At 46.7% G+C, this 25458-nt stretch overlaps 1 protein-coding gene across 5 annotated transcripts in view; it reads left to right on the top strand.

Annotated features, from left to right (window-relative positions):
- Positions 1-25458, top strand: part of atad2b (ATPase family AAA domain containing 2B) — a 169678-nt gene that overhangs the window by 28906 nt on the left and 115314 nt on the right. For 4 of the 5 annotated variants that reach the window (XM_078541576.1, XM_078541572.1, XM_078541573.1 and 1 more), the window contains exon 2: positions 24847-25013. In XM_078541576.1, the coding sequence (XP_078397702.1) occupies positions 24847-25013 (167 nt within the window). The remainder of the gene's footprint in view (positions 1-24846; positions 25014-25458) is intronic. The other variant, XM_078541574.1, reaches the window with a different exon arrangement.

The following is a 25458-nucleotide window of genomic DNA, read 5'->3' as shown; positions in this document are numbered from 1 at the left end:
TGTGCCATTTGAAAGCGGTTTCAGCTGCTTATCATTAGAAATCATCCGAATCGTCCTATTCAGGTTAATGACCTGTTTCCAACACTAGGTAGTGGAATTTTGAAATTCTTACTGAGCGCAGTATCACTCAGAATTAATGCAAAGGCACATTTTAAAATTGTCCAGGCAGGATTTTGTGGAGAATTTATAATTTTTTTTCTTCAACACTTTGTTGTCTGTACTTGCATAACATGAAAATATAGTTATTTGAAAAGTGGTGCTCTGCATCTGCACCTGCATCCAAGCATGTGTGCATTTCTTTTCAGTATGTGGTGGTCCGCCACCATCTTCTCGAGGACAATTAGGGGTGGAAAACAAATGCTGGCCTAGCCAGTGAAGTTCACATTCCAGGAATGAATATGAAAAAGAAATTGACAGTTTTTTAATAAGGCTAATTAATGTATGTTTTTAAAAAACTTTTTGCTAAGTAAGCTGAAACTTAAGGTTTGGGATTCATATGGGCTTTGCTGTGGATATCTTAATGGAATTGGTGTGGGTCATTGTGTTGTAATAATGTAATTGGCACTTGACATTCCAGAATAATTTCACCAAGGGCATGAAGTTCTTATATTTGTGAAAAAAAATCTGTTACTCAGTTACTCAGTCAAAAAATGTTTATCGTGATACGAAATGTAAATATTCACTTTGGCAAGCTCCCGATTAAACTTGGCTTCTCATTGTCTGAATGTGATATATGTAGACAGTCAGACTGTAAATTTAGAGTAAATGAAAACAGAAAATTCTGGAAGCACTCAGGTCAGGCAGCATCTGTTGGGAGAGAGAAACAAAGTTAACATTTTCAATAATTTTTCAACAGAACTGGAAGATGGTAGAGATGAATATCTTTTAAAGAAGTGCAGAGCTGGGGAAAGGTTTTAGGGGTGGTGAGGGAATTGGCAGGGCAGGAAAATAACAAGAGGGAGAGGGTGGAGGGCAAGAACTCCTCACGTACCAACAACACTGCTAAGAGGCAGTACCCGTGAATGCCAGTTCGTTATGGTTATTTCTTTGTTTATCCAGAATGAATTTTTTGAAGCCACTCACCTCCTTTTGGTTGCATACATTTAATTTTCATTTTCAAACTTGAGACTTGGAGAAATGTTTGTATAGTAACTTGAAAATTGTATAAACAATGATCTTTTGCAAATGGTTTCACAATTTTTATTTATGGAATCTTATTTATTAAAGACATTATAAGTTGACAATCTTACTAATAGTGCACATAATTTTCCATTTCTCTGCTCCTGGCTTGTAGTAGGAGTCAGATCAATAGACTGTATGCCTCCAGCCCATAATTTTGGTTCTATTAATTTTAAGAAGTAGAAATTTACACTTCTTTAAGGCAGGAAGATAAAAGACAGGAACTGGCTGATGGAGCATCCCTGAGGGAATGCAGACGACATGAGGGTGGGGGCGCAGTGAGGATGGTGATAATGGGAAAGACTAGCCAAGCAGTTTCAGTATCTTTTCCTGGACCCTTCTCCCATACAAGGCTGATACAACCTGCTTCCTGAATATGGCCAGAATCCAGCTGCTCAATCCTCTCCTCAGTCCTGCTGGACCTCCTGAGCCCCTTCCCAAATTTGCTCTCTCTTCCAGATATCTGGTTTTCACTAGATGCTCACAACCTAAAGGCACATTCTTAGTGCTTACTGACACTCGAACCACCCCATTGCACTGAGGTCCTGAGACTTTACTCCCCTGCCCCGAAAACCCAGAATTCGTCTCCCAGAGACTTCATACCCTGTGACCTTCACCAGTGTTCCTGGAGCACTGGGCCCCTCAAAGTATTGCTAGAACCATATCCAATACTGCCTTCCCAGTGCGCTCAATTCCCATAATTGCTTCTAATGCTATAGGCAGTTGTATTTCCAGTTAATGTTAACTCTCACTCCATTGATGCTGCCTGACTTGCAAAGTATTTCCAGCATTTTCTCTTTTGTTACATGATTTCCAGCATCCACAGTATTTTGGGTTAGTATTTCCAGGGATGTTGACTTAGCATTTGTGTTCTTAGCAAATGTTCAACTTGCTGCAAGCAATGGGAAATCTACTAGTATTGTTGCACTTCTTAAGATTGCATGCACTTTATAAATAGTAAATCACCTATGATTCACTACTTTATTTCTTCCCGCTTCAGGATTGTCACACATCGCAAAACTGTTGATAACTTGGTCAAGTCTGAAATCACATCTAAAGTAATGCCTAATTGCATTAATTTGTCACACCTATGAAGCTTACATTACCTGTCAGTACTCCACATTCATCATTGACAGTTCTGTTACACTTAAGACTACATTCAGTAGAAGAAGCTGGTTGACATGTTGTTCAATTTTGCACCAGAAAATAAGATAATTTGCTAACTTATTCTTAATTTTATCCATTCTTAGTAATTTTTTCTCCCCCTGGCTATATGGTTGGGAAATAAGTAATTAAATAGCTAGTTCCACCAGTTCTAAAATAAATAAATGGCAATGCCCACATCTATTCCTCAAATAAAACTTCCCCAAGTTTAAATTTTAGCAATTCCATTCTCAGTACTTGGTATTGAGGTGATTTATTTAATAAAGATGCTTGATATATCCATTTACTTGTTTGTCTTTACATAACATTTTTGGGATTCCTGTTTACTAAATCGTAAAATGCAGGAATAGCATTGTTTTTGTTACATTAGCAATGCCCTAACCTTTGCCAGTAAGTAACAATGTATCTGCTATCCAGTCCTCATGCCACTGGTGGTTTCAGTCGTTCCATTTGCTTTGTTAAAACTATCAAAAGACCTAACAGTGAGTGGGGACATTGGTGATTCACCAGTTGTATAAATATATATTGCATTTAGAGGGGATAGGATAGTCACAGTATGTTACAACGAAACATACAAAACTTGAGGGAAGGAGTGCAGGATGAAAAAGCAAAGAACAAAATGGTAAGTAGGAAAGTAAAAGTATATTGAAAGTTTGACTTGTATTTTAGAATCTAAAAAGTGATTTCAGAATGCTTTATTTTTTAAAATCATTGCAACAACAGTTTAGAAGAGGAAGTACAACCTCCTATAGAGCCAAAGTTAAAAGCAAAATACTGCGGATGCTGGAAATCTGAAACAAAAACAAAAAATGCTGGAAAAACTCAACAGGTCTGACAGCATCCGTGGAGTGGGAAACAGAGTTAATGTTTCGAGTCCGTATGACCCTTCTTCAGAGCCTATAAAGCCAAGTTGATTGGAATGGTCTTTAGTTTGTAGCCCTAAATTTCAGATGATTCATATAAGGAAACCTTTGCTAGTACTCTGTGAAAGCTGTCACAAAATTACAAAAGATGGCACTCAATCTACTCAATATAATTTTCCTCTATATAGTGCAAGCAGACCAACCCAACAGCCGTCATCTCATCTGCTATACTGTACCACTTATGATGCAGTCAGGTGTAAATACAACAATTTTGTAAAGCGATCACATTGCTACCTGAATGTTATAGGTTAAACAAAGCCTTAAATGCAGCTTGCCTGCCTTCTGTCACATATTATATGATGTAACTAGAGTTTTTTTGATTTGGTTCTCAGTAATACAGTTGAAATTCAGATGATTTGATTTTTAAAAATATTTTTGTCAAATTAATACAATGGAAATATTACAAAAGCTTAAATGCCTCCTGGATTAACCATATTTAGAAATATGATTACAGTTATAATTGAATTTTGTACAAATGTTTGAAAATTTTAGAAAATTTAAACACCATCTTACTGAAAATCTGTTGCCTAGTAATTTTCAATGTAAGCAAAGGTGTTCAGATGTAGGAAATTGTGAGTGCCTTTTTTCTCCCACCTTTTTCCGGCATTGTTCCTCCTTTCCTAGACTGCTTTCACCTATGTCTTGCCCTTTCTTACGTATTGTAGTACCTCTTGCAGATTTCTTTCCAAGCTGGCCTATAGTTCTCTTCATTTTTACAGTGCCAATGGGTCTTTTCCATTGCCATGTGTTTTTATATAAATATACTTCACCCAGCTTTTCAAGGGGAATATTAATTGTGATTGGGAAAAAAAGTGACTTACGGAATTCTAGCATGCACGTAAATCTAATTCTGATTCACTTCCTGGGTTAGGTAACATGCTTATTTTGAATTGTGTGCATTTTTGGATTATGGATACCTGTGTACGATATTAGTTTTTATCTACATTAAAATCCAATATTTCTTTGACTTCATTCCAATTAAATTTCTTGATAAATGATCCCAGATGGGAAATAGAATTGTTGCTCAAAATAATGTTGAGAACTGGAAATTATAAAATGAATGGTGTGTTACTTGGATTCTGTGAACCCATGAGGGATTCCAGCCTCAATCTCTGGCTTGTGGTGGAAATAGATCACAGTATGTAGGTGTTGGTAAAGATTTGGCAGTAATGAATCTGTTAAAAATCTGTCAATGTTTATTATCCAGGCTTACACATGTAGGTCACTTGGGTAAAGCTCCAGAAGGGCATTGAACCTTCCACCTCTATTGCAAAAAACATGGGTAAGAGGGAAAATGTTTTTTGTTTCGGGTGGGGGTGGTGGTGGGAGGTCTCGGTGGTGAGAACATTCCTCACATTTTACACAGTTAAGGTTTTCCCTTTGTTATCCACCGGTTTCTCTTCCAGCATGCTCAGCACACGGATACTTCTGGCAGGAGGAAGTCTATCCTACTGAATTTTGTCAAATTAATTTATTTATTCTGCTTTACTTTTCTGAGCCAAAAATGTTACTTTTACCCTGGCACTTGTCTAATTGGTTGTTCATCTCATTCTTTTTTGTGAGACATTGTTACGAGCAAAATATTTGCTGTATTTCCTGATATAACAACAGTCATACATTTCAAAGTAATGTGATGTGCTTTAAGACATTTGAGAGATAAGGTTTGGGTTCCACGTATACTTGGCTTTTGACTTCATTACAACCTTGGTCCAATCGTGGACACAAAAGCTGAACTTGAGGTGAGAGACTGCCCTTGACATCAAGGTAGCATTTGACCGAATGTGGCATTAGGGAGTCTGAGCAAAATAGAAGTCAGTAAAAATCGGGGGGTGGTGGTGGGGCGGGGCAGAACCCTCCATTGATTGTGTGCCAGGTATGACTCCAAAGAAAGATGGGTTGTGGTTGCTGGAGGCCAATCAACTCGGTCCCAGGACATTACTGTAGGAGTTCTTCAGAGTAGTGTCCTAGGTCCAACCATCTTCAGTTGCGTTATCAATGACCTTCCTTCCTTTATTAGGTCAGAAATGGGAATGTTTGCTGATGATTACGGAGTGTTCAGTATCATTGCAACCCCTCGGATACTGAAGCAGCCTGTATCCATATGTAGCAAGACCTGGACAACATTCAGGCTTGGGATGATATGTGGCAAGTAACATTCGTGCCACACAAGTGCCAGGCAATGACCATCTCGAACAAGAGAGAATTTAACCATCTCCCCATGACACTTAATGGCATTCCTGTCACTGAATTCCCCCTTCATCAATATGTGGGAGATTACCAATAACCAGAAACTTAATTGTACCAGCCATATAAATACTGTGGATAAGCCCACTAGTTGGTGTAGTGGTAATTTCACTGGACTAGTAGTCCAGAGGCCCAGGCTAATGGGTACATTCCTGTACGGCTGCTGGTGGCATTTAAATTTGATCAGTAAATCTCGAATATAAAGTTAGTCTTAGAAATGGTGACGATGAAGCAATCAACTGTTGTAAAAACCCATCTCGTTCATTAATGCTCTTTAGGGAAGGAAATCTGCCCAGCTTGGCCTACATGCCACTCTATCACAGAATCACAGTGCAGAAGAGGCCCTTCGGCCCATCGAGTCTGCACCGACATGTGAGAAACACCTGACCTACCTACCTAATCCCATTTACCAGCACTTGGCCCATAGCCTTGAATGTTATGACGTGCCAAGTGCTCATCCAGGTACTTTTTAAAGGATGTGAGGCAATCCGCCTCCACCACCCTCCCAGGCAGTGCATTCCAGACCGTCACCACCCTCTGGGTAAAAAAATTTTTCCTCACATCCCCCCCTAAACCTCCTGCCCCACACCTTGAACTTATGCCCCCTTGTGACTCTAGATCCACAGCAACATGGTTGACTCTTAACTGCTCTCTGAAACGGCTTAGCCACTCAGCTCAAGGGCAGTTTGGGCTGGGTAACAAATGCTAGTCTTGTCAGCAATGTCCACTTCCCATCAAAGAATAAATACTGTGGCTACAAGAGCAGGTCAGAGAGTGGGAATTCTGTGACAATTAACTCACCTCCTGACTTCCTGAAGCCTGTCTGCTGTCCACAAGGCACAAGCCAGGAATGTGATGGAATACTCTCCACTTGCCTGGATGAGTGCAGCTCCAACAACACTCAAGAAGTTTGATGCCATCCAGGACGAAGCAGCCCGCTTGAGTAGCGCACCCCTTCCATCACTTTAAACATTCACCCCCTTCACCACTGACTCACAGTGGCAGCAGTGTGTACCATTTATAACATGCACTGCAGCAACTCACCAAGGCTCCTTCGACAACACCTTCCAAACGTGTGATCTCTACCACTTAGAAGGATAAGGGCAACAGATGCTTGGGAACACTACCACCTGCAAGTTTCCTTCCAAGTCAGACACTATCCTGACTTGGAACTATATCACTGTTCCTTCACTGTCACTGGATCAAAACCCTGGAACTTCCTTCCTAACAACACTGTAGGTATACCAGATGTACTTATACCAGATGGACTACAGTGTTTCAAGAATGGGGCTCACCACCACCTTTTCAAGGGCAATTAGAGCGACAAATGCTGCCCTTGCCAATGATGCTCACATCCCATGAAAGAATAAAGGCATTTTGTTGTTTAGTTATGAACTTACAGTTGTTGGCTTGGAAGTGATGTCTTGGGTAGTGGTGGGCAATGACCCCCCCTAATTTATTTTGTTGTGTGCAGACTATTCATTTAAGTTGGCAGTATCCCCTTGAATTTGTTTTGTACATTTGTTGTTATGATCCCCAGCTGTGGTTACCACTGGACAAGCCTGATCCCAGAGTGGAACCCAGCTTGATAGATCTTAATTTTTGTTTGCTTAGATCTGTGGAGAGGGGCTACAGAACCCAGTCACCGGAGTCAGCTAATGAACTTTTAACAAAAACATAAAACATTTATTAAACAAGAAAAGATGAATTATATTACAATACTTCTTCACTCACAGCTATATCTTTACAGATATATACAGATTTTTAGGAATAACACAAGTTACAGAAGCTATCTTATACTCTAATGTTTATAGTAAGTACACAATCCATGTAAACCAATTTGCGACCCATAGTCAGGCACTCCACACTCTGAAACCAAGTGACAGATGCCATCTCAACCAGATGCTATGGATCTCTCCTTAACTACTCCCCCCCCACCCCCCGCCCTCAGATGCTTGTCACGCCATGAGCCAATCAGTCTCACTGAACTCTGTCTTTCACACGAAGGTTTCCAATCACTACTCTCCAAGAACCCGCTTTGAAATCTTCTCCCAAACCAACACTTTCACTCAGACGTCTTATGCAAGGGTTCACCTCCAGGGCTTCAAACTCTCCTTCCGATGTTGCTTTCCCCTGAGTCACCACATGCATTCAAGCTTTCTTCCACGCACTCTCACCGACTCAACTGTTGCAGCACACCACTGCTTCACATGCTCATAGCAAAGAGTTACAGACCTTCAGTTGCCTCTTTGGATCTTCTGACTTCTCACAAACCTTTATATTGCTTTGACTCTGCTTCCTGCAGCTTGAAGCTTTAAGCTTGATGCTTGGAGCCTTTCTCTGCCCCTCACTCTTAATTTCACTTAACAGGGTCTTTTCCAGACTCCTGTCCTTCCTTTGACCAGAAGGTCGTCTTGGGACTTTCCCCTGTTTCACTCCCCTGGATTTTGGGGTCGGTCTTCTTTAGCTCAGGACTGGCTATTTGTCCCTTTTGCTCCAGTCTCCTCCTGGTAGCTACTTTCAACCAACTTTAGCTTGGAACTGGCTATCTGCCCCATCTAGGTTGCTTCTGCTTGGCTGCTGCCTACAAAGCTGCTGTTTCTAGATTTTTGTGTGTGTCTGTGGGAGGGACCTGCCTCTCGACTCCTGTTGCTAGGCAACAGCCTAGTTTTTCTACTCGTGTTTTCTTAACTTCCATTACAGTCGTAAACTCTCATTAGAAATGCACCTTTTTAAAGTGAAACTAAATCTCAACTTGACCTTTTCTTAACACACATTACAGAAATACAAATCAAACTTAAACGTTGAAGCTAAAACTCATTCCTAATACCCACAAATAGCATTACAACTTACTTAAACTTTCTCTGTTTTCTAACACTTACACAACTTTTGGGGCTGACTTGTGCTTGGCCTGCACGGGAACATCTGGGTGTGCAGCTTCAAGGGAACATTGCTGTTGGGGGTGAGTAGAGAAATGTTAGCTTCCTTTGAACACAATGTCTTTGCAAAACTTACGGAATATGCACCCATGAACATATGCAATGACCTTCAGCCTGTAAAGCCTTTAAGGTCTATTGCAACACTGATACTTTCTCATGGTTCAAAAGTTCTGTGATTTGTTTGTTACCTAGTTTTATTTTTTGCAGCCAGTGTAATAATAACTGAATGTTAGACAAATTCAGGCTTCTCTGAATTCTAATGGTTCTTTTTAAAATGTTTTATATTTATGAATATGGTTTGTGTATTTTTTAGTTAGATGGACGTTATAGTTCTCGTGAATTACCTAATGGCTGAGAACTATCTATGGTGGGGGTGGGGGGCCGTACCCAGGATGTATCCCAGAAGATGCGCTGGGGGATCCCCTGGAAGTCCCCACGCAAGGACTGCATGAGAATTGCCCGGGAAGCTCAAACTTCCAACCGGCAGTTACCCCCCACTGGGAACTATCTGATACTCCAATTTAAATCAGAGACTTTGGACGGTTCCAGTCTCTTAGCAGAATAGTTACCCTGGAAAAGGTAGAAGAATTAAAGCCACTTCTAATTTTGGGGTAACTATAGCACTGACACCCCTACCCCCACCCTACCCACTTAGCTTACGCACATATTTTCTTTTTGGTTTCTCAAACTGACTGGGACCTTTAAACTTACCTGTTTTATGGCAGCTAGTGCCGTAAAAAGGAGGCATGGCTTCACTTCCGCCGATGCTGCTGCCCTGGACTGAAGGCCTCAGGAACTCGCTGCACTGCACTTTTCCAATTCTTAGCCCCAGTCTGTTCATCTGTTCCAAATAATATAGATGTAATATCTCAGTTCTCTTACCATTCTTATAAATCATTTTGGAACTTTCTTCAGAGCTTCTTTGTGCTTTTTGTATAGAATGGAGACTGGTACTATGCAGTGCACCCTTGAGTGTGGCCTGACCAGTGTTCCTGTACAAGTTTAACATCTCTTTTCTATTCCAAAGCTCTAGAAATAAAATCGCAGCATTTCGTTGCCATGTTCAATTGCTTTTCTGACCTGCAGTATTGTTTTTAATGATTTGCCCTCCTCTGTCCATAGATGTCTTTGTTTTACTGCCCCATTCAATTTCATATTTATGAAGGAGTAGATGATGTTTCTATTTTACCACCAATCTGAATACCTCCTCCCCCTCCTCCTCCTCCTCCTCCCCCCATCTCCTTCCTCTCTCCTCCTCCTCCTCCTCCCCCACCCCTCCTCCTCCTCCCCCTCTCTCCTCCCCCTCTGCTCCTCCTCCCCCTCTGCTCCTCCTCCCCCTCTGCTCCTCCTCCCCCTCTGCTCCTCCTCCCCCTCTGCTCCTCCTCCCCCTCTGCTCCTCTCCCCCTCTGCTCCTCCTCCCCCTCTGCTCCTCCTCCCCCTCTGCTCCTCCTCCCCCTCTGCTCCTCCTCCCCCTCTGCTCCTCCTCCCCCTCTGCTCCTCCTCCCCCTCTGCTCCTCCTCCCCCTCTGCTCCTCCTCCCCCTCTGCTCCTCCTCCCCCTCTGCTCCTCCTCCCCCTCTGCTCCTCCTCCCCTCTGCTCCACCTCCCCTCTGCTCCTCCTCCCCCTCTGCTCCTCCTCCCCCTCTGCTCTTCCTCCCCCTCTGCTCCTCCTCCCCCTCTGCTCCTCCTCCCCCTCTGCGCCTCCTCCCCCTCTGCGCCTCCTCCCCCTCTGCGCCTCCTCCCCCTCTGCGCCTCCTCCCCCTCTGCGCCTCCTCCCCCTCTGCGCCTCCTCCCCCTCTGCGCCTCCTCCCCCTCTGCTCCTCCTCCCCTCTCCTCCTCCTCCCCCTCTCCTCCTCCTCCCCCTCCTCCTCCCCCCTCCTCCTCCTCCCGCTCTCCTCCTCCTGCCCCTATCCTCCTCCTGCCCCTATCCTCCTCCTGCCCCTCTCCTCCTCCTCCCCTCTCCTCCCCTCTCCTCCTCCACCTCTCCTCCTCCTCCCCCTTTCCTCCTTCACCTCTTCCTCCTCCACCTCTCCTCCTCCTCCCCCTCTCCTGCTCCCCTCTCCTCCTCCTCCCCCTCTCCTGCTCCCCTCTCCTCCTCCTCCCCCTCTCCTGCTTCTCCCCCCTCTCCTGCTTCTCCCCCCTCTCCTGCTTCTCCCCCCTCTCCTGCTTCTCCCCCCTCTCCTGCTTCTCCCCCCTCTCCTGCATCTCCCCCCTCTCCTGCATCTCCCCCCTCTCCTGCATCTCCCCCCTCTCCTGCTTCTCCCCCCTCTCCTGCTTCTCCCCCCTCTCCTGCTTCTCCCCCCTCTCCTGCTTCTCCCCCCTCTCCTGCTTCCCCCCCTCTCCTGCTTCTCCCCCCTCTCCTGCTTCTCCCCCCTCTCCTGCTTCTCCCCCCTCTCCTGCTTCTCCCCCCTCTCCTGCATCTCCCCCTCTCCTGCTTCTCCCCCCTCTCCTGCTTCTCTCCCCTCTCCTGCTTCTCTCCCCTCTCCTGCTTCTCTCCCCTCTCCTGCTTCCCCCCCCCTCCTACTCCCCCCCCCTCCTACTCCCCCCCTCTCCTGCTTCCCCCCCCCTCCTGCTTCTCCCCCCTCTCCTGCTCCTCCGACCCTCTCCTGCTCCTCCGACCCTCTCCTGCTCCTCGACCTCTCCTGCTCCTCCGACCCTCTCCTGCTCCTCCGACCCTCTCCTGCTCCTCCGACCCTCTCCTGCTCCTCCGACCCTCTCCTGCTCCTCCGACCCTCTCCTGCTCCTCCGACCCTCTCCTGCTCCTCCGACCCTCTCCTGCTCCTCCGACCCTCTCCTGCTCCTCCGACCCTCTCCTGCTCCTCCGACCCTCTCCTGCTCCTCCGACCCTCTCCTGCTCCTCCGACCCTCTCCTGCTCCTCCGACCCTCTCCTGCTCCTCCGACCCTCTCCTGCTCCTCCGACCCTCTCCTGCTCCTCCGACCCTCTCCTGCTCCTCCGACCCTCTCCTGCTCCTCCGACCCTCTCCTGCTCCTCCGACCCTCTCCTGCTCCTCCGACCCTCTCCTGCTCCTCCGACCCTCTCCTGCTCCTCCGACCCTCTCCTGCTCCTCCGACCCTCTCCTGCTCCTCCGACCCTCTCCTGCTCCTCCGACCCTCTCCTGCTCCTCCGACCCTCTCCTGCTCCTCCGACCCTCTCCTGCTCCTCCGACCCTCTCCTGCTCCTCCGACCCTCTCCTGCTCCTCCGACCCTCTCCTGCTCCTCCGACCCTCTCCTGCTCCTCCGACCCTCTCCTGCTCCTCCGACCCTCTCCTGCTCCTCCGACCCTCTCCTGCTCCTCCGACCCTCTCCTGCTCCTCCGACCCTCTCCTGCTCCTCCGACCCTCTCCTGCTCCTCCGACCCTCTCCTGCTCCTCCGACCCTCTCCTGCTCCTCCGACCCTCTCCTGCTCCTCCGACCCTCTCCTGCTCCTCCGACCCTCTCCTGCTCCTCCGACCCTCTCCTGCTCCTCCGACCCTCTCCTGCTCCTCCGACCCTCTCCTGCTCCTCCGACCCTCTCCTGCTCCTCCGACCCTCTCCTGCTCCTCCGACCCTCTCCTGCTCCTCCGACCCTCTCCTGCTCCTCCGACCCTCTCCTGCTCCTCCGACCCTCTCCTGCTCCTCCGACCCTCTCCTGCTCCTCCGACCCTCTCCTGCTCCTCCGACCCTCTCCTGCTCCTCCGACCCTCTCCTGCTCCTCCGACCCTCTCCTGCTCCTCCGACCCTCTCCTGCTCCTCCGACCCTCTCCTGCTCCTCCGACCCTCTCCTGCTCCTCCGACCCTCTCCTGCTCCTCCGACCCTCTCCTGCTCCTCCGACCCTCTCCTGCTCCTCCGACCCTCTCCTGCTCCTCCGACCCTCTCCTGCTCCTCCGACCCTCTCCTGCTCCTCCGACCCTCTCCTGCTCCTCCGACCCTCTCCTGCTCCTCCGACCCTCTCCTGCTCCTCCGACCCTCTCCTGCTCCTCCGACCCTCTCCTGCTCCTCCGACCCTCTCCTGCTCCTCCGACCCTCTCCTGCTCCTCCGACCCTCTCCTGCTCCTCCGACCCTCTCCTGCTCCTCCGACCCTCTCCTGCTCCTCCGACCCTCTCCTGCTCCTCCGACCCTCTCCTGCTCCTCCGACCCTCTCCTGCTCCTCCGACCCTCTCCTGCTCCTCCGACCCTCTCCTGCTCCTCCGACCCTCTCCTGCTCCTCCGACCCTCTCCTGCTCCTCCGACCCTCTCCTGCTCCTCCGACCCTCTCCTGCTCCTCCGACCCTCTCCTGCTCCTCCGACCCTCTCCTGCTCCTCCGACCCTCTCCTGCTCCTCCGACCCTCTCCTGCTCCTCCGACCCTCTCCTGCTCCTCCGACCCTCTCCTGCTCCTCCGACCCTCTCCTGCTCCTCCGACCCTCTCCTGCTCCTCCGACCCTCTCCTGCTCCTCCGACCCTCTCCTGCTCCTCCGACCCTCTCCTGCTCCTCCGACCCTCTCCTGCTCCTCCGACCCTCTCCTGCTCCTCCGACCCTCTCCTGCTCCTCCGACCCTCTCCTGCTCCTCCGACCCTCTCCTGCTCCTCCGACCCTCTCCTGCTCCTCCGACCCTCTCCTGCTCCTCCGACCCTCTCCTGCTCCTCCGACCCTCTCCTGCTCCTCCGACCCTCTCCTCCTCCTCCGACCCTCTCCTCCTCCTCCGACCCTCTCCTCCTCCTCCCCCTCTCCTCCTCCCCTTCTCCTCCTCCCCTCTCCTCCTCCTCTTCCCCTCTCCTCCTCCTCTTCCCCTCTCCTCCTTCTCCCCCTCTCCTCCTTCTCCCCCTCTCCTCCTCCTCCTCCCCCTCTCCTCCTCCTCCCCCTCTCCTCCTCCTCTTCCCCTCTCCTCCCCCTCTCCTCCTCCTCTTCCCCTCTCCTCCCCCTCTCCTCCTCCTCCCCCTCTCCTCCTCCTCCCCCTCTCCTCCTCCTCCCCCTCTCCTCCTCCTCCCCCTCTCCTCCTCCTCCCCCTCTCCTCCTCCTTCCCCTCTCCTCCTCCTCCCCCTCTCCTCCTCCTCCCCCTCTCCTCCTCCTTCCCCCATTTCCTCCTCCTCCCCCTCTCCTCCTCCTCCCCCTCTCCTCCTCCTCCCCCTCTCCTCCTCCTCCCCCTCTCCTCCTCCTCCCCCTCTCCTCCTCCTCCCCCTCTCCTCCTCCTCCCCCTCTCCTCCTCCTCCCCCCTCGCCTCCTCCTCGCTCCCCCCTCGCCTCCTCCTCGCTCCCCCCCTCTCCTGCTCCTCCTCCCCTCTCCTGCTCCTCCTCCCCTCTCCTGCTCCTCCTCCCCTCTCCTGCTCCTCCTCCCCTCTCCTGCTCCTCCTCCCCTCTCCTGCTCCTCCTCCCCTCTCCTGCTCCTCCTCCCCTCTCCTGCTCCTCCTCCCCTCTCCTGCTCCTCCTCCCCTCTCCTGCTCCTCCTCCCCTCTCCTGCTCCTCCTCCCCTCTCCTGCTCCTCCTCCCCTCTCCTGCTCCTCCTCCCCTCTCCTGCTCCTCCTCCCCTCTCCTGCTCCTCCTCCCCTCTCCTGCTCCTCCTCCCCTCTCCTGCTCCTCCTCCCCTCTCCTGCTCCTCCTCCCCTCTCCTGCTCCTCCTCCCCTCTCCTGCTCCTCCTCCCCTCTCCTGCTCCTCCTCCCCTCTCCTGCTCCTCCTCCCCTCTCCTGCTCCTCCTCCCCTCTCCTGCTCCTCCTCCCCTCTCCTGCTCCTCCTCCCCTCTCCTGCTCCTCCTCCCCTCTCCTGCTCCTCCTCCCCCTCTCCTGCTCCTCCTCCCCTCTCCTCCTCCTCCCCCTCTCCTCCTCCTTCCCCCATTTCCTCCTCCTCCCCCTCTCCTCCTCCTCCCCCTCTCCTCCTCCTCCCCCTCTCCTCCTCCTTCCCCCATCTCCTCCTCCTCCCCCATTTCCTCCTCCTCCTCCTCTTCCCCTCTCCTTCCCCTCCCCTCCCCCTCCTCTTCTCCTCCTCCTCCCCCTCTCCCCCTCTCCCTCTCCTCCTCCTTCCCCCATCTCCTCCTCCTCCCCCATCTCCTCCTCCTCCCCCTCTGCTCCTCCTCCCCCCCTCTCCTCCTCCTCCCCCCCTCTCCTCCTCCTCGCTCCCCCCCCCTCTCCTGCTCCTCCTCCCCTCTCCTGTTCCTCCTCCCCTCTCCTGCTCCTCCTCCCCTCTCCTGCTCCTCCTCCCCCCTCCTGCTCCTCCTCCCCTCTCCTGCTCTCCCCCCCCGCCTATTGCTTGCTCACTTCTATCTTTAGTCACTTTGCTATCCATTTAGCTACCTGTCCCATTGACCTCCTGTTTCCTAACCTTTGTATTGAGCCTAATGTGTTGTACCTTATCGAAGGCCTTTTAAAAATCCAAATGTGTATAATGTTCACTGCATGGCACTTGTTTACTCTTTTTACCTGTTACTTTTTGAAAGAATTCAACAGATTAGTGAAGCTTGACTTAGCCTTTTGGAATCCATGCTATGATTTATTATATCTTCTGTCTCTAGATGTTCTTCTCTCAGTTCTTTTAATGCACATTGCAGTATATTTCGCATCCCTATGTTAAGCCTACTAGTCTATAGTTCTCAGATTCTGTTCTACCTCATATCTATTTCTATTTCCTCCTTAGTCTCCTTGAGTATGCTTGGGTGTTTGCTACACTGATGAATCAGATCAGTGTGCTTACACATGAGCAGGGGAGAGACCTCATCCTGAGTGAGAGACAGCCAAAGTGAGTGTGGGTATTGGCAATTTGGTGCACAGTGGGAATTCAGTGCAGAGAGGAAGAGGTGCTCTTTGCATTTTTTCTTTGCTATCCAACTTCTTAAATCTTCAGAGAGTGGTCTTGCCCTGCTGCAGCAGTAGAGGCTACAAGGGAGAGGAATGACTGGTAAGTAGTGGGTAAGGTCGGGTAAGTATTTACTACTTTTATCGCTCATAGTTTAAGGTCTTTTTGTGGTTTATAGTTTGTATATTCTGCCGTAACGAGGATCAGAAAAGAAGGGCCCTAGAGTAATTGATTTAGAAGGTTTAATTTAAAGGGATAAGTCATGGCAGGTGAACTCAAAGCTGTGGTGTGCTTCTTGTGCTCCATGTGGGAAACTGGGAACATTTCCAGTGCTTGGGACCAGTATGTGTGCAGGAAGTGTGTCCAGCTGCAGCTCCTGGAAGCTCGGGTTTCAGAGCTGGAATGGCGGCTGGGGATACTGTGGAGCATCTGTGTGTCTGAGAGCATTGTGGATAGCACGTTGAGAGAAGCGGTCACACCGCAGCTGAAGGGACTTGAAGGAAAGGAATGGGTGACCACCAGGCAGCCCAAGAGAAGCAGGCAGGTAGTTCAGGAGTCCCCTGGAATCCTGCTCGCAAATCAGTATTCCATTTTGGAGGCTAATGAGGGTGCTTATACCTCCAGGGAGTGCAGACAGAGCCAAGCTTCTGGCACCACAAGCAGCCTGTCAGGAGGGGAGGAAGAGCAATAGTAATAGGGTATTCTATAGTCAGGGGAACAGATAGGCGCTACTGTGGCCGTCAATGTGACTCCAGGTTCCAGGATCTGGGATGTCACTGAATGGCTGCAGGGCATCCTGAAGGGGGAGGGTGATGAGGCAGAGGTCATGGTACATGTTGATATCAATGGCATAGGTAGAAAGAGGGATGAGGTCTTGCATCAAGAATTCAGGGAGTTAGGCAGTAGACTAAAAAGCAAGACCTCTCGGGTTGTGATCTCTGGATTACTCCCAGTGCCACGTGCTAGAGAGCACAGAAATAGGAGAATAGCACAGAAGAATACGTGGCTTAAGAATTGGTGCAGGAGGGAGGGTTTTAGATTCCTGGATCACTGGGACCATTTCTGGGGAAGGTTGGACCTGTACAAGCGGGACGGTCTACATCTGAACCAGAGCGGGACTAACCTCCTTGTGGGCGGGTTTGCTAGTGCTGTTGGGAGGAGCTTAAACTAATTCGGCAGGGGGAGGGGACACAGAATGTTAGCAGAATAGGGACACATCATAATACAGTAAAACAATCAAGTCAGAGGGAGGTCAGCTGCATTAAGTTTCAAGGGAGTAAGGTAAGGCTGGATGGCCTCTACTTTAATGCCAGGAGCATTACAGGTAAAACTGATAAGTCAAGGGTGAGGATTCACACGTGGAATTGTGATATGGTAGCCATCACAGAGATGTGGTTGAGGGAGGGGCAGGATTGGCAGCTCAACATTCCGGGATATAGAATCTTCAAGCGAGACAGGGGAGGGGGTAAAAGAGGAGGAGGCATTGCATTATTAGTTAAGGAGTCAGTTACTGTAGAAAGGAGAGATGATATCTTGGAGGGGGCATCAAATGAAGCCTTGTGGGTAGAGCTTAGGAATAAAAAAGGGGCAGCCACATTATTAGGTGTTTATTATAGACCCCCAGATAGTCAGCGGGAAATTGAGGAGCAAATATGTGCACAATTTGTGGAGGTGTGTAAAAATGATAACATTAGGGTAATTATGTTAGGTGATTTCAACTTTCCCAGCATTAATTGGGGTAGACATAGTGTTAAGGGCTTGGATGGAGTGGATTTCTTGAAATGTGTAGAGGAGAACTTTTTAGGTCAATATGTAGAGTGTCCAACAAGGGACGGCGCAGTGCTGGACCTAACTGGGAAATGAAGCCAGACAGGTGGCTGAAGTGGTGGTGGGGGAGCATTTTAGTGATGGCGACCACAACATGGTACAGTTTAAGCTTGTTATGGACAAAGAAATAGACAAGTTCCAAAAAAACGTTTTGGATTGGGGGAGAGTGGATTTTAGTAAAATAAGGCAGGACCTGGCCAAGGTAGACTTGGAGCAGCTACTTGTGGGGAAATCTACAGAGGAGCAGTGGGGAGTGTTCAGAAAGGAAATGGGGCTCAACATGTTCCCTCTGGGGTGATAGGAAGGAGTAACAAGCCCAGAGAACCATGGATGACCAGAGATATCAGGATACGATGAGAAGGAAAAGAGAGGCTTTTAGCAGGTACAAGGGGAGCAAATCAGCGGAGGCATTAGTGGAGTACAGAAAGTGCAAGATGGAGCTTAAGAAAGCAATTCAGAGAGCAAAGAGGGGATATGAGAAAGCTCTGGCTGATAAAAGTAGGGAAAATTCCAAGATATTCTATAAGTATGTCAATGGGAAGAGGATAACCAGGGAAAGTGTAGGGCCCATAAGGGACAAAGGGGACAATCTGTGGGTGGAGCCAGAGGATGTCGGTTGAGTGTTGAACGAATACTTCACATCCGTCTTCACCCAAGAGAATGAGGATGAAGGTATGGAACTCGGGGAGAGAGACTGCGAGGTTCTTGAGCAAATTGATATAGGGGGTGACAAGGTATTGGAGGGGTTGGCAGGCTTAAAAGTGAACAAATATCCAGGTCCAGATGATTTGTGTCCCAGACTGCTGAGGGAGGCAAGGGAGGAGATCGCAGGGGTGCCCTGACCCAAATTTTTAATCCCCCTCCAGCCACAGGGGAGGTGCTAGAGGACTGGAGAACAGCTAATGTGGTTCTGCTATTTAAGAAGGGTTGTAGAGATAAGCCAGGGAACTACAGACCAGTGGGTCTCACGTCAGTGGTAGGGAAACTATTGGAGAAAATTCTGAAGGAGTGAATCTATCTCCACTTGAAGAGGCAAGGTTTGATCAGGGATAGTCAGCATGGCTTTGTCAGATGGAGGTCATGCCTAACAAATTTGATTGAATTTTTTGAGGAGGTGACCAGGTGTGTAGATGAGGGTAGTGTAGTTGATGTAGTCTATATGGATTTCAGCAAAGCCTTTGACAAGGTCCCACATGGGAGACTTATAAAGAAGGCAAAAGCACATGGAATACAGGATAATTTGATAAGGTGAATTCAAAATTGGCTTAGTTGTAGGAGACAGAGGGTGATGGCAGAAGGATGCTTTGGTGACTGGAAGCCCCTGTCCAGTGGCATACCACAGGGATCTGTGCTGGGTCCCCTATTATTCGTCTTTTATATAAACGACATGGATGACTATGTGGGGGGTAGGATTAGTAAGTTTGCGGATGACACAAAGATTGGCCCGGTGGTTAACAGTGAGGTTGAGTGTCTTGGGCTACAGGAAGATATAGATGGGATGGTCAAATGGGCAGATAAGTGGCAGATGGAATTTAACCCTGAAAAGTGTGAGGTGATACACTTTGGAAGGAGTAATTTGACAAGGAAGTATTCAATGAACAGCATGACACTAGGAAGTTCTGAGGAACAAAGGGACCTTGGCGTGTGTGTCCATAGATCTCTGAAGGTAGAGGGGCATGTTAGTGGGGTGGTGAAAAAGGCATATGGGACACTTGCCTTTATCAGTCGAGGCATAGATTACAAAAGTAGGGAGGTCATGTTGGAGTTATATAGAACCTTGGTGAGGCCACAGCTGGAGTACTGTGCGCAGTTCTGGTCACCACATTATAGGAAGGATGTGATTGCACTGGAGGGGGTGCAGAGGAGATTCACCAGGATGTTGCCTGGGATGAAATATTTAAGTTATGAAGAGAGGTTGGATAGACTTGGGTTGTTTTTGCTGGTGCAGAGAAGACTGAGGGGCGACCTGATTGAGGTGTACAAGATTATGAGGGGCATGGATAGGGAGCAGCTGTTCCCCTTAGTTGAAGAGTCAGTCACGAGGGGTCACAAGTTCAAGGTGAAGGGCAAGAGGTTTGGGGGGATGTGGGGAAAAACTTTATTACCCAGAGGGTGGTGATGGTCTGGAATGCGCTGCCTGGGAGGGTGGTGGAGGCGGGTTGCCCCTCATCCTTTAAAAAGTAACTGGATGAGCACTTGGCACATTGTAACATTCAAGGCTATGGGCCAAGTGCTGGTAAATGGGATTAGGTAGGTAGGCCAGGTGTTTCTCACTTGTCGGTGCAGACTCAATGGGCCGAAGGGCCTCTTCTGCACTGAGATTCTGTGATGTGGGTATTTTCTCTTTCCCATCTGTTTTACATCTTTTTAAACTCATTCTCTATTTTGTTCCCTTAAAACTGAAGTGAAGTAGTTATTTAATATAGCTGCCATTTCTCTATCTACCTGTGCGTTTATTTTGCCCGTCCTATAGTGGTTTTGTCCCTACTTTAATGTTCCTATTGCTATTTGTGTAAATAGAAGACTTCAATTTCTTTTTTGTTTTACCTTGAACTCCTTGATTTTGCATTTTCTCTTTGCTTTCCTGAGTGTTTTTTTTTCAAACTTCACTCCTAAGTTCTAATTTCCTTTTATGGCCTTTCCTGTAGTATCTAAGCACTTCTTAAATGTCTTTGGATTCAATTTTTCCTTTAGTCCTTTATTCACCCACAGTGCCTCATTTTTACTTTTTTTTTTGGCTTTTAGTAGAATAAATTTCTCTTATTCTATTGATTATCCTTTTTGAGATTTTCCACTGCTTTTCTTTCTCTCATTTTTCGGGACTTTGTCCTAGTTTATCTCTACTTCCACTCATATTTGCTCTTTCAATTTCTTTTATTGGATTTCTTGCACACTGAGAAAGGAGTCCTACTGTCACTGAAAAATTCTAATCCCTTTTCCCTTTCGCAGTTTCATTCTGTTGGTTTATTTATGAGCTGGTTGAAAACTCCCATGATTGTTGTTCTTTGCCTGCCAGTTACCTCACAGATTTGCCTCCATTATCAGCTCATGTTTTGCTGAAACCCTCATTCATACCGTTGTTATCTCTAGACTTGGTCTATTTCAATGAACACCTGGCCAGCCTCCCACTTCTACCCCTTCTAAACATGAGATCATCCAAAACTCTGCTCCCTGTGTCCTAATTCTCACAAAGTCCTGTTCACCAATCACCCTGCACTCACTGACATCTATTATGTAACGGACAGGAGGGAGTTTAATTTAAACAGCCCTGATTTCTCCGACGCCCCCCATCCGTAAACAGAAGGGTGTTTTTGATTTTTGACTTCCCCCTTTATATGTGGTGATGTATTTTCCCAATCCCTCAGTTTTGGTGTGACTTAATTCTCCATCAATAACCCCACAACAAACTTGAGATAGGATGAACTAAAAGGCTTAATTTATATGCACATATTCAAACGCATCAGGAGGGTCACAATTTAGCCTCTTTTTCATTCATATGATAAAAGTGTGATAGAGAACAGAAAGAGGTACAGGGCAAAGACCACAGAGAAGATAAGAATTATTGTTTCACATGAGTCCAGAATCAAAGATCAATGGTGTGTTCTTTCACAGAGCCAGCAGGCTAAAGACGGTTGCAGGATATCCACTTTTCCAGTAGAGATGACTTCCATGATGGGATAGCACATAGAAATGATTTAGCCTGCAGACACTGGTTCAGAAGTTCCAGTAGAAGTGGCGTAGATGGGGGCCAGGAATTCAAACCTGGAACAGAGCTCTGGTTCCGCTGCTGCCTGCTAGATGGTAAAATGGCAGTCTGTAACTTTTTCAGCTCCACAAGGCACTTTTACACGTTTTAGCAGCTGGTGGGCAGGTGGGTCATCTTATGACATGTCTCCCACTCCTCCAACTTGGTTTGGACAAAGAATGTATGTTCTTGGTCTGGATTCTTGAGATGGTTAATGTTTCAACCATTAATAAGTTCAACAGAGGTTTCAGGGTCCATTTGTCCACGCAGCCTCATTGTCTCCGTTGGCCAGGGCCTTGCCTTGGAAATGTAAAGGGCTTTTGTACAATTCCTGGGGATTTGATCTCTGCAGTCACATGGGGCATTCGTACCTCTTTAGAGATAACGAGGCTGCTGCTGTTCTGAAGGCCAGAAGTTCCTTTTGTGAGTCATAGCCAGTCATGGCTTCAGTCATTTTAAAGCCTTTGTACAGTTTCAATGATTTTATAAATAAGCCATGCTGATATGTATATGTTTATGAAAATATAGGGTGAGGCCTTAGCCCCTTGACAATTAGCTCCCATTTAAGTAACATCTTGATTTTAAAATTGTAATCCTTGTTTTCAGTTCAATGAAGTCTTATGATCTATAAAGACATGGGGTGACATTAAAATTGCTGTGGGAGATGGGCAGTATTTACTTAAGCTGCAGATATATTCAAAATGTTATTGCTTTTACTTTAGAAAAAAATAATTTGCATATAGGTGCTGTTTGAAGCACTGGTACTAAAGGAACTTCTGAAGATGGCAGATTTGTTTTCATAGGGTTGAGTTCTCTCTGCCATGAAAATTTGATTTTTCACATTTCCTACTTATTTTGGAGCAAGCTATAATTTTGCTTTTTAAATTACAAGTTTTTTTTCTGGAAGGGTTGAGATATTTTGAATGTGATGAAAACACGAGCATTTGTGTAGGCATTTTCATGGTAAAGTTAAAATAAATGAGTTAATGGCCCTTTGTTAAAATAACAAAACAGAACATTATTTGTACACTTTGTTTTCATTTACAGAGCATTATTGTCAGTAGTAAGTTGCGCCATACATCAATTCTTTTGAAACTATTGTGATTTATTTTTTGTTGAAAATGAAAAATCATTGTATATGGTAAACATTAAAAATATGCAAAAATATGGTTTCCAGCAATTGCCGCAGGGGCTCAGTTGCACCTGACTGGGGTTTGCAATCTGTTATATTGTCAATTCTTGATGTTACTCATGTTTCCCCATGGCTGTTGAATGTTTTCATACAGGTGGTATGGCTATCTCCCCAATTACTCCATCGTGATAAACGAATTGAAAACTGCTAAGTTACAGAACATAACTAGGCATTTCCAATTAGCCACAGGCTAACAGTCAGCATTACGCAGCATAGCAGTACACTAGTAATATCCTAAATATGTGGATCTTGGGGTAATTTGTTTAAGGTAAAGCTTAAATCCCTCTCTTCAAATTCTCACATTTCCACCAACAAAGAGCTCTCCACTACTAACGCACACTGGCAGCGGTGTGTGCCATCTACAAGATGCATTGCTGGAACTCACCAAGGCTCCTTAGACAGCACATTCCGAACCCACAACCACTAACATCTCGAAGGACAAAGGCAGCAGATGTATGGGAACGCTACCACCTGGAAGTTCCCCTCCAAGTCACACACCAATGTGACTTGGAAATATATCGCCGTTCCTTCATTGTCACTGGGTCAAAATCCTCAAACTCCCTCCCTAACAGCACTGTGGATGTATCTATACTACATAGACTGCAGCAGTTCAAGAAGGCAGCTCACCACTCAAGGGTAATTAGGGATGGGTAATAAATGTTGACCTAGCCAGCAACGGCCACATCCCATGAATGAACTTGCACTTGCTTTGTAGATAGGGTCATATTGTATTAGGAAAGCATCTTCCGTGAGGCTGAAGGAAGGAAATGGGGTTTTGAAGCCACAGCTGGAAAGGATGTCCCCAATTTTTGTCCACCGGTACTGTCCGAGGGCAATTTGAGGGGGGTGCTAGAAGTTCATTCAGCCTGAGAGCAAGATCCAAAAGCAGCATTGAGAACAGTGACCTAATGATCTGCTTTGGTGATGCTGGTTGAGGGAAAAATGTGGACCTGGATGGATGTCAGGCTTCATTCAAATAATACAGGTGAAATTGAGTGTCGCTGTGAAAGGGACAGAGTTAGCCATTCAATGACTGCTCTGTCCATAGGCAGATTCTTGGCTGAACAGTAAGCATCTTGGGACATCTTACTATATTAAAGGTGATTTATAAACACAAATTGCTTTTTTAAGTCTGGGTTGTAAATGCTGCAACCACCTTGAAAGCTAAGCCACATAAAAGAGAAATAGATTTTTTAATAGCTTTGAACAGTGACTTTAAAACAGTCAGCAGCTGATGAAGTTTTGAATATGTTGAAATCCATTTTGCTGGCCAGAAGCCATGATTTGCAATTGTGTGGCTTTGTTTGTTTAAATTTCTATCCCCTATCACCTATGCTATTGGTTGGGAAGGAGTTTGCAATCGGGCAGCATGATCCTGACAAACAACTGACAGAGAACAGGGGTAACGAGTGCAGGTGTGGAGAATGACTGTATGCAAAAAGAAAGGTATACGAGTTTGAGGTTGCTTTCTTTATTCTAAGTGGCCTGGAGTACTTGTGTGGAGAAGGGTGGATTTATTCTTTGTGATAGCAAACCAGTTGTTTGTGGTTTAGGACAGGGGGGGAGGGGCAAGTTTAAGTGGCTTGTGATCGTTTCATATCATCTACCTTTAAATACAGTGCAAGGGAGTGGTAGAATACTGAAAAACTGCCTTCATCTAAGTGTACATGACGACCACTTGCGTTTAATAAGAAATTCTGAACAGTAACAGAACTATTTTGTATTCAGAGAGCTAAAGAAAAATCTCCTGACAATGCTAGGCTGCTACTTGAAGCCCAAAAGCACCTAAACAGCAAACCAGTTTGGTGCACGTTTCCTCTCTGCACCCATATTTTGGACATTATTTACAGGTAATGCAGGGAAAGTCCGCCCTTGTACTTTGTTTTGAGAATTTATTGCCTCGGTTCCAAGTCAGTGACTTCATTTTTCAATGCTAGATTAAGGTAGTACACTAGGCAAAGTTTAGAAACTGGGAAAGATTGTTTGGCTTCTCGTAATTTTAACATTCCTGGTTATAATTTCTAGTTTTTGAGCTCAAAAGTTTGTCTCTGCCAACTTATCATTTTCACGATTTGAAAGCTTTTATTAATTTCTCAAAATCTATTCACTGACTAAAACCATTTTCCTGATCTTGTAATTTAATTTGGTAGGATCTGATTCCATCTTTATTGCCCAGCTTTGTGGCCACTCAAAAACAGTCGTTTTATTTCTATACAAAAGTAAAATACCGCTGATGCTGGGAATCTGAAATGAAAAGAAAAAATGCTGGAAATACTCAACTAGCCAGAGATTATCTGTGGAGAGAGAAACAGAGCTACTTTTCAGGCCAATGACCTTTCCTCAGAACTGGAAAAAGTTAGAGATGTGACAGTTTTAAGTACAGAGGCAGAGAAAGGGGAGAGGGAGAAAGAACAAAAAGGAAGGTCTCAAACAGGAGAAGTGGAACAGAAGCAGTGAAGGTCCCATTCTTTTCATGTGACCAACACAGTTCCCTATCTGAGATGCAATCTTATATAGTAATGTTTTACCTGTTAAACGAAGGCAAGCATACTGGTAATGATATTGCTTCTGTACTTGATTTCAATTATTTTTCATAACTGATCATTTTGCTTTATGACTATTCCCTACAACGCAGATTTCCCATTTTGGTTTTCTTGCTGTCATATAACTTTATGCTTGTCCACAGTGAATTGCATTTGCCATCTACTGGCAAAATGCTAAAAGGGGCTGAATTGGGAAGGAAATTTTAACAATTCCTATAAACATGCTGGCTGTGAGCAGAAAAACAGCCAGGAGTAGAGTATTTTAAAATTATTATTCGCCTCTTCCATTAAAGTTTGGCAAGCATTCCCTAAATTTTTTTTTAAAGCAAAACATTATTTTTTTACAGCAGGATGCTGGTAACGATGAAGCAAGTTTGAGTGATAGTCAGACGGAACCGCCGGTGAAACTTAGGCGAAGGAATGCTGACCCAGTTTCTAGTGATCTGTCAACTGAGCGCAGTCCGCATAACAGTGGTCCAGCAGAAGAATGGTGTGGCTCAACAAGGCAATCCAGGTAGGATGAATTTAACAGCACTTTTTGTGTCTTAAGTGGTTATGGGAATACATTGAGTGACCATTCCAATATTGCTGTATCACAGTCATTTTAAGATGTTCTTGTTATTATATAATTTTGGAAATATGTATGGGAAGATACTTTCAACTTAGAATTTGACATTCTGGCACAGAAGGTGATCTTTTGGTATATAGTGCATGCATTAGTACGAATTCCCCCCATCAGAATTGAACTCCTTCATTAGCTTTCATCTCCTTATATTTAAATATTTAATTTCTTCTCAGCTTCAATACCTAATTGAGATAAACAATCCTTTGCTAGGAAAGTATTTCTCTAGCCTTTATTACTAATTCTAAGTGGTATGTCCCCTGTTTGTTGACCAGTGGAAATACTATTTCACTGTTTACTTCCTTTAAAAGCTTCAATAATTTTGAGCACTTAAATT

This window comes from Cetorhinus maximus, chromosome 5 (assembly GCF_964194155.1).
Source record: "Cetorhinus maximus chromosome 5, sCetMax3.hap1.1, whole genome shotgun sequence".
Classification (NCBI taxonomy): Eukaryota; Metazoa; Chordata; class Chondrichthyes; order Lamniformes; family Cetorhinidae; genus Cetorhinus; species Cetorhinus maximus.
This window is presented reverse-complemented; position numbering and strand designations above follow the sequence as displayed.